This window comes from Oncorhynchus tshawytscha, linkage group LG02 (genome assembly GCF_018296145.1).
Source record: "Oncorhynchus tshawytscha isolate Ot180627B linkage group LG02, Otsh_v2.0, whole genome shotgun sequence".
Taxonomy (NCBI): Eukaryota; Metazoa; Chordata; class Actinopteri; order Salmoniformes; family Salmonidae; genus Oncorhynchus; species Oncorhynchus tshawytscha.
In genome coordinates this window covers 44998452-45008087 of record NC_056430.1, presented here as the reverse complement: position 1 = coordinate 45008087, position 9636 = coordinate 44998452, and the positions used below count along the sequence as shown (strand labels likewise).

Below are 9636 nucleotides of genomic sequence, written 5' to 3'. Positions count from 1 at the left end.
GATCACATCTTACGATCCCTTGCATAGAGGATAACCCAGCACTACACAAAGATATCTGGCACAACAAGAACACAAAGGGAAGATATGTGATTTGTCCTTTTATTGGTAGTCAAAGCATTTGTCCTCTAGTAGAGGCGCTGGGGTTTTCCCATGGTGCTCTTGACGTAGAGGGCACGGACGTTCTGCCAGTTCTTCTTCAGCAGAGACACCAGGAAGTTAACCGCCAGGTGGATGTTGTACACCAGCTCTTCCTCAGACATCTTCACGTGACCCACTGCCACCGCCAGACACAGCACCTGGAAGAGGACATGGTCACAATGAGCCAAGACAGGTTGACAAAAAAAGGCAGAAATCAGAGCAGCTTTGGATTTATAGACAAGTAACAAAGTAGCCCATGAACAAGGCCCCCACCAACAGTTCCCAAAGTTGTCTACACATAACACACCTTCCAAGTCTGAATGCACGCATCATGTACAATCTGAAATGCAACTACATATACTGTATCTGGCACCAAACTGAGCCGTACCTTCTTCATCTGAAACTTGATGGTGGACTTAACCTCATCAACCTTGATGTTGAGGTTCTCGTTGTGGGTGAGGAGAGAGGGGAACTTGCCAGCCTTGTTGAGCCCAGGCCCCAGGATACGAGGGATCTGTTTGATGAGAGACTCAGAGGCCAGGAAGGCATCGTACTTCTTTGCTGATGGGGGAAGACAAATGAGTCAGAATTACCAAGAGACAGACTAGAACACGAGACTTGGACCCAGTTCTTCAGGACAGAGAATCTAAACCCGATGTGGAAAAACAAGTTCAAGACCTAGATGGATCATAAGATGAAAACTCAGTGACTCAAAGCACCACTCACCCAGCTTCTTCACCATTTTCTTGTTCTTGTTGAGCTTTTTGAGGGCCTCAATGTCCATGTGTGGCAGCTCTGCAGCCTTTGCCTCATCACAATGCTGCTGGTCTCCCAGGATGCACACAGAGAACTTGGGCCTGGGGGTGGTCTTCAGTCTACAGGGGTGATTCATTAAAGTTCAAACATATGGCACACCAGTAACGCTCACAAACCACATTGAGTCGTCACCATCTGGCCGTGCTAGAATGGATGACTTCTAACTAGAGCAAACCCCTAAACCCACCTTTAAACATAAATCCTTACACCACTAGCTTATGCACCTTGTGATCAGTACAGACAAGTTACTTTCACCCTTTCCAACATGGCCATCCAGTAACTCTCCAAACGGGACCCGATCCAAACCCAGAGGGATGACTCATACAAGAGAAGAGCACTCTTGAGTCTTACCAGGACCACACCGACTGGCTTCTCTTCTGGGCTCCACCAGCAACACCATTAACTAAAATGGTCGGCTCAAGGGGGGCGCGAAGTCCCCCCCGTCTGCCTCCCCTCATGTTTTAAGACCCAGGGTAGGGGTCCGCCCGCTGGTTCCCTCTCCCTAGGGAGGGGTTCAGTCGGACTACCCAAACACTTCTGCACCGCCTGTCCCACACCAGTCCTGCTAGTGGAATTTAGTTTGTGTGCAAGTGTGAGGTCTGCTGTGAGTGTTTGTACTTGACTGCATACGTGTCTTGCGTGTGCATGAAAGGGACTGGAAATGAGCAAGTGAGTTTCCAATGTTCAGATCAAACAGGCCAATTCACACAACTTAGAGGGGCAGACAGGCAGAAGGATGGGTGATATGGGAAAGGTGCCGAACCTGACGGTGCCAGAGAAACGCTTGTCCTTCTGGGGATCGTAGTTCTTCAAGCTGATCTGGAGTTCTACGGATTCAGTGAACCTTTAGGACGTGAAAGGATGTGGTAAACATCACAGGTCCAGGAACAAAGCAATCGAGATCAGTGTGAGAATGAACAAATATGCAGTATTATACCAAATTCGAAAGACCAATGTGCAATAACATGTCTTTAAAAGTCAAAGGATCTTACTTGCGTGGCTTGGCCAGAGATCCCGCCTGGACCTCCTTGACCACCTCATAGAGCATATCCCTGGATACCTTGCTGTAATCAACCAAAATGTTTCAGTGTCAATAACAGTGTACCACATTAGACAGATCTTTTAAGAACTCATGAGTGTGCATCCTGTCCCACATTCTGCTTGCGGACTTAACAGACTTGAAGCCGTAGCAAGTTCTCGCCAGCAATTGACATTACAAACTGGTAACGAGTCTGCTTATAAAAAGCCAGTAAAAAAATGACAATTCACAAAACTATTGCAATATTAACAAGTCCCAGTTAGGTCCGGCACTATTTAGCTCAGTTCGAAACGAAAATGATTACGATTTAATGCTAGATGGATGTGGATGTGAGTCTAGGTCACATTCTAGCGTTAGCATGCAAGCTAGTAGCACTGCGATAGAAGAGAATTCACAAAATCCTCGTAAATATGAGGTTGAAAGGGAACCCAGTTACACGGCAGAGCTATAGAAGGCATTTAACTAACGATAATATAACATCTGACTTCTTGTTATTCTTTATTTGAAGTCATTTTCGCTCACCTCATTTTGACGGTATTGCTCACACGCGACAGAGCACTGAAAAGAAGGAAGAAGAGCAGTCCGTCGCTGTTTATAGACGTGGTTCGGTGACGTAAATTCAGCGCTGCCGCTCTGGCCATATTTGTAGTTTTTCCCCTGTGAATAATCTCTAGCCTATCTCTAGCCTATTTTCTGGATTGAATATGTGGATTTAGACATTTATATAACTGGCATTGGTAACACCAATATGCTAGTGTAAGCATGTGAAAACTTCATACAAAAGCCCTATAAATAGTATTGGTTCTTGCAGTCTCAAAGACCAAAATGAACACGTCCTCAGGCATGATGTGGCATTGGAGGTACAGTGAGACATTTTATTTATTTATTTTTTATTGAACCTTTATTTAACTAGGCAAGTAAGGTAAGAACAAATTATTATTTACAATGACGGCGTACCAAAATGCAAAAGGCCTCCTGCAGGGACTGGCCTGGGATTAAAATAAATAAATAAATACAATATAAATATAAATATAGGACAAAACACACATCACCACAAGAGAGACAACACAACACTACAGAAAGAGATACCTAAAACAACAACATAGCAAGGCAGCAACACATGACAATACAGCATGGTAACACAACATGGTAGCAGTACAAAACATGGTACAAACATTATTGGGCACAAAAAACAGCACAAAGGGCAAGAAGGTAGAGACAGCAATACATCACACAAAGCAGCCGCAACTCTCAGTAAGAGTGTCCATGATTGAGTCTTTGAATGAAGAGATTGAGATAAAACTGTCCAGTTTGAGTGTTTGTTGCAGCTCGTTCTAGTTGCTAGCTGTAGCGAACTGAAAAGAGGAGCGACCCAGGGATGTGTGTGCTTTGGGGACCTTTAACAGAATGTGACTGGCAGAATGGGTGTTGTATGTGGAGGATGAGGGCTGCAGTAGATATCTCAGAAAGGGGGGAGTGAGGCCTAAGAGGGTTTTATAAATAAGCTTCGACCAGTAGGTCATGTGACGGGTATACAGAGATGACCAGTTTACAGATGAGTATAGAGTACAGAGATGTGTCCTATAAGGAGCATTGGTGGCAAATCTGATGGCCGAATGGTAAAGAACATCTAGCCGCTCGAGAGCACCCTTACCTACCAATCTATAAATTATGTCTCCATAATCTAGCATGGGTAGGATGGTCATCTGAATCAGGGTTAGTTTGGCAGCTGGGGTGAAAGAGGAGCAATTACGATAGAGGAAACCAAGTCTATATTTAACTTTAGCCTGCAGATTTGATATGTGCTGAGAACAGGAGAGTGTACTGTCTAGCCATACCCCAAGTACTTGTATGAGGTGACTACCTCAAGCTCTAAACCCTCAGAGGTAGTAATAACACCTGTGGGACGAGGGGCATTCTTCTTACCAAACCACATGACCTTTGTTTTGGAGGTGTTCAGAACAAGGTTAAGGGCAGAGAAAGCTTGTTGGACACTATGAAAGCTTTGTTGCAGAGCATTTAACAAAAAAATCCTAGGATCACCTAGGATTGAGCCTTGGGGTACTCCCTTGGTGACAGGCAGTGGCAGAGACAGCAGCTTTTCTGACTTTACACACTGCACTCCTTAGAGAGAGGTAGTTAGCAAACCAGCCCAAAGACCTCTCAGAGACACCAATACTCCTTAGTCGGCCCACAAGAATGGAATGTTCTACCATATCAAAAGCTCTGGCCAAATCCTGAATTCATGCTGAACTCTGACCTTCCTTGCCCAAGTGATATGTTATCAAATCCAAGGTCCATTTATAATACAAAGTAGAGATAAGGGGCTGCTACTCTGGTAATACTGATGCCCTTGCACTATAGCGACAAGGGAATTGAGGTATCCTGCGGGGTGGCAGGTAGCATTGGGCCAAGGTTGCTGAAAGGTTGCTGGATCGAATCCCTGATCTGACAAGGTAAAAATCTGTCGTTCTGCCCCTGAACAAGGCAGTCATTGTAAATAAGAATTTGTTCTTAACCGACTTGCCTAGTTAAATAAAGGTTCAATAAAAAATTGACGAGAGACTTGAGTTAACACATAAGACAAAAATCAATCATAAATAATTGTCACAATGCCTGTAAACTAAGTGCTTATCTGCTAGCTTTTACAGTCTCACAATCCTATCCCCATTCAAACACAGTGGGGGGTAACAGTCCGAGTTCCAAACAAATGTCAGGTTAGGCTTCCCAGGGAATTGGGAGGGTTTGGCTAGAGCAAGGAGTCTGGGTAGACAGGCAACCCTCGGTGAGCTCCACTCTGCATGTAGGCTGGATACCCTGGCCTGAGCCTAGCCTGTCCTTGAAAAATAATAGCTGGAGGGTCAGTGAGGTCTCTGGAGTGTCATTGTTCAGACACATCTGCTGAACGCATTCATCTGGCATAGCTCATTGGGTTCACATGCAGTTCACACAGGCACGCATGCACGCACACACTCACACCTCAACAAAGAAAACACTCTCAGGAAGGAAGCCAGTGGCGACAGGCTGTCACCTGACAGTCGGTATACAGACCTGACACACACACACACACACACACACACACACACACACACACACACACACACACACACACACACACACACACACACACACACACACACACACACACACACACACACACACACACACACACACACACACACACACACACTTACATTTGTAAACAGATGGACACATGCACTCTGTCTCCTTTGAACAAATATTATTTCTCTCCCCCTCCTTTCTCTCTCACACACACATACACATTAACTGAGAGTTTGCGACTAGGCTACTTCCAATGATACATGAAGACAAATTATGTGAAAGGTCACTAATCAATTGTCTTTTGTGCTTTTCACTAATCTTTGGGTCAATCTCAAGTGACACACTATTCCTTATATAGCGCACAGCTTTTGACCAGAGTTCATTCTTTGGTTCAGATGTTCCTTGCAGATATGATGTAAACATATGATGTCAAACATATAACATATCATCTACATCAGTGATGGGCAACTTTGATGGGGGTGGGGGCCACAAAATAACAGAACTCATCATGAGGGCCCCCACTAACTCTAAATTGAGACCCGACTGACTCCCCCCACCCAATGTTTTAATTTTTTTATCTATGGGCCCACCAAACGGGGGCCATGGGCCGCCAGTTGCCCACCCCTGATATATAGTATAATATGCGAAGCATTCTAAGCTGCGGGAGGATGTCCACCTCCAAATTTGCCCTGTCCTCTTACATTCAGCTGGTGACCACTTTATATCCACTGAGTTTTGTATATTTTTTTACCAGTAATGCTCATTGACTTGACATTCCAAATTACCCCACGATGACGTCACTCCCGTCCCCCTAGCCCTATAAAAGGGATCCCCATCTAAAAGTAATTCATAGTGTTATCTGTCAATCATCTACCAGGTGCCGTGGCCCCAGGGTGTCCCGTTGTCACAGGAGAGAAGCATTAGACAGGCAGGGTAACCTACCTGACCTAATCACCCCTCCCGACCTACAATCATTTATTGATTTAACGGCTGGATTCCAACCATTATAAACAACATAAACATTGACATCTAAGCCTATAACATTGCACAACATCGACAGACAACTAAAGAAGAGGATCGGATGGAGACGGGAATATCAATTAATAGGCTATTAGCTTAAAAGCATAACGTTTATAGGATCATTTCAATATCCAACCATTGATAAACGGTAAATCATCTATATTATAGTACAGTAACCATAAGCCACTCAGTCATTCAGTCGTGGGAGGGTCTACTCCTACAATTTTGCACCTATTTTCTTAATTTTAAGATAAAAAGAAGAGTGTTATCCTCTTACATGCCACCTTATATTTAGCTTTGTTTTGTTTTTGCAATGGCACGGTTACTATGGGATATTCAGCTGGCATAATGCAAATGATGTAAGCATTTGTAGGCCAATTTTGAATCTGTAGAATGACTACATTAACCGTAAGGCGACACTCTGGCCGCGTTCTGACGTCACAACGCGGGTCGGATAGGTGGATGCTGAGGACTAATTAAGCAGCGCGTGATGCTAGTGAAGATATGTTAATGCATGCACCACAGCCAGAAGTAAATGTTTGCTACCACTGAAGATACCGTGTGTTAAAAATGTGGATTTTGTGGCGTTCATTGCAACAGTTGTAAGCTGTACGTACGGCTCAAGGCTCAAATAAGTCCAATAAACTGGACATTTGTGGCTGTTGCAGAATCGTTTTTGGTACTTTTACATCTGAAGACTTGCGAGGTGTACTGACCCCGGAAAACGTCCCGCCCTCCCAGGCTTCACTTGAGCCTGTGTCTGGATCATATCTTTTTACTTTTCAACAGTAATGTTGTTTGATTTATTTGATTACATTTTTTGGTAATTTGTTACGTTTTGGGGGGAATCCTGTTTCCATCCCGCACAGTAGGTCGCAGGATGCACATTTTAAAGTGCAACAAAATGATTTTTCTGTGCCTGGTCGCACAGACTTTTATGGTCACACAGACTTTTGTGTTCACACAAGGTGCCACCAGTGGATTTAAAATGAGTAGCATAATTATTTACATGGCCCCAGTTGCATCTTCTAAACTATTTTTTACACCCGGTCTCAGGGATGGCTAACTGGAAATTCCTTTGGTCTCAACCGAGTTAAGTAAATCAGCTTTTAAGTTCTCTCGCACCTTATTTGTTGAAAAAAATCTTCAACATGTTCTTACATTTGATTTTTTTGTGCCTCTGTCTAGGGCAATTCAAAAAGCTGATTTACGACCTTGTTTGTTATTAATTTTTCTTTCTGCTTGCATTTTGTATTTATATTTTCTGTAATTCTGGGCTCATCTGTAAAAGAGACCTAAGGGCTCACTTCCTGATAAATAGTGATACAAATAGGGTGACAGTGAGCATATGACTGAGCAGTGAGTAAAATAACCATAGATGGGAAGTTGACAATAGCTTATTAATTGGTATAATAAATTATATTTCTATGGTTGCAGTCCTCAAAATAAATAATAAATTGCATGGCATCAAATTAATCAGATCCAATGATGATACCACCTGTAGAGTGATGCTAGTGAGATTTAATCCAATAATTGAAAACAAGAACATCACATGTAGTCAAGCAAGTAAGAGACACATCAAAAGTATTACCGAATGTTTAATTCAACCATTTGTAGGAACTTCTATACATAAGGTAGAAATCATATTATTTCCATCAGTTAACACCAGGTGTTTACACAGAAGTTAAATGGGAGGAAATGCACACTATGCAGTTGTAGACGGTAGAATATTTCAGACCTTTGCTAGCTGTGTTCATACATTTGTATGGGGAAATAAATTAATCAGTCAACCATTGAGATTCTTATATTTTTTGTTCTTTAGTTTTTTGCTCTTGGAAAATATATTGTGCAGCAGTAATACTTTACTGACATTTCATGTGTTCTATTCAGTAACTGAAACGCAATAAGGAAAAGGGTTTTTATTGACAACTTCTTTAGTTAAGGGAATTCAAAGGGGGTGGCATAGTCATTTGTCTGCAAGCAGTCAGAGACAAGAGCATGGACAGCAACTTAGAACAGTTCAGCACCAAACCATATCTCTAGAAATTTACTGACACAAAAAGTGTCAATAACAGTTGAATAATAACCACAGGTGGTCTGTGACAATGACATATCCAGGGGCATCAGACAAAAAGCAGAAAATAAAAATATTCCTACTGAGAGAAAGGAAGACAGTTAGAGGAAGAAAAAAAAGGTGCTCAGGGGGAGAAACTACACCCCAGGGTACACTGACTCCAAGTGGATACAGCATACTGTAACCAGAACAGGTGGTTGAACACATCACTTTATTATCATCATCATCGTTTCAACTTGGCAACAGAACATTGCCAATGCAACCTTGTGAGAACATTTCTGCTGTAGGTAGTCAGCATCAGATCAGTGAGTTGTGCTTGAGCAACTTCCTGTGAGCTAAAATAGACATATCTTTTGAATAAGCGCTTCAACTGTAACAATTTGGCAACCCATCTCCTGTATGGGCAAGGAGTCACATACACTAAGTACCATTCAAAAGTTTGGACACAGCTACTCATTCAAGGGTTTTTTACTTTATTTTTCCTATTTTTAACATTGTAGAATAATAGTGAAGACATCAAAACTATGAAATAACACATACTGAATCATGTAGTAACCAAAAAAAGTGTTAGAATCTCAAATATATTTTGATTTGTTTAAGTAGCCACCCTTTGCCTTGATGACAGCATTGCACACTCTTGGCATTCTCTCAACCAGCTTCTTGAGTTCCCACATATGCTGAAGACTATGCATGCTGCTTTTCCTTCACTCTGCGGTCCAACTCATCCCAAACCATCTCAATTGGGTTGAGGTCGGGGAATTGTGGAGGTCAGGTCATCTGATGCAGCACTCCATCACTCTCCTTGGTCAAATATCCCTTACACAGCCTGGAGGTGTGTTTTGGGTCACTGTCCTGTTGAAACACAAATGATAGTCCCACTAAGGGCAACCCTGATGGGTTGTGTATCGCTGCAGAATGCTGTGGTAGCTATGCTGGTTAAGTGTGCCTTGAATTCTAAATTAATCATAGACAGTGTCACCAGTAAAGCCCCCCCTCCTCATCCATGCTTCACGGTGGGAACCACACATGCAGAGATAATCCGTTCACCTACTCTGCAACTCGGAGGTTGGAAACAAAAATCTCAAATTTGAACTCATCTGACCAAAGGACAGATTTACAGCGGTCTAATGTCCCTTGCTCATGTTTCTTGGCCCAAGCAAGTCTCTTCCTCTTATGGGTATCCTTTAGTAGTGGTTTCTTTGAAGCAATTCGACCATGAAGGCCTGATTCACAGTCTCCTCTGAACAGTTAATGTTGAGATGTGTCTGTTACTTGGGCTGCAATCTGAGGTGCAGTTAACTCTAATTAACTTATCCTCTGCAGCAGAGGTAACTCTGGTTCTTCCTTTCCTGTGGTAGTTCCCATGAGAGCCAGTTTCATCATAGCACTTGATGGTTTTTGCGACTGCACTTGAAGAAACTTTAAAAGTTCTTGAAATAAAACATTTGAAATGTAATGTCTTAAAGTAATGGATTGTCATTTCTCT

The 9636-nt window shown here is 42.7% G+C and overlaps 1 protein-coding gene across 1 annotated transcript; it reads right to left on the bottom strand.

The window, feature by feature from the left end:
• Window positions 1-85: 85 nt before the first annotated feature.
• On the bottom strand, window positions 86-2631 carry LOC112244790 (60S ribosomal protein L10a). Its single transcript, XM_024412590.2, has 6 exons — window positions 2516-2631; window positions 1947-2018; window positions 1718-1798; window positions 865-1013; window positions 527-699; window positions 86-296 (listed from the first exon to the last, which is right to left on the bottom strand). Exons 1-6 carry the CDS (start codon window positions 2518-2520, stop codon window positions 126-128), a joined length of 651 nt encoding a protein of 216 aa, XP_024268358.1. The 5' UTR covers window positions 2521-2631; the 3' UTR covers window positions 86-125.
• Between the last annotated feature and the right edge of the window lie 7005 nt (window positions 2632-9636).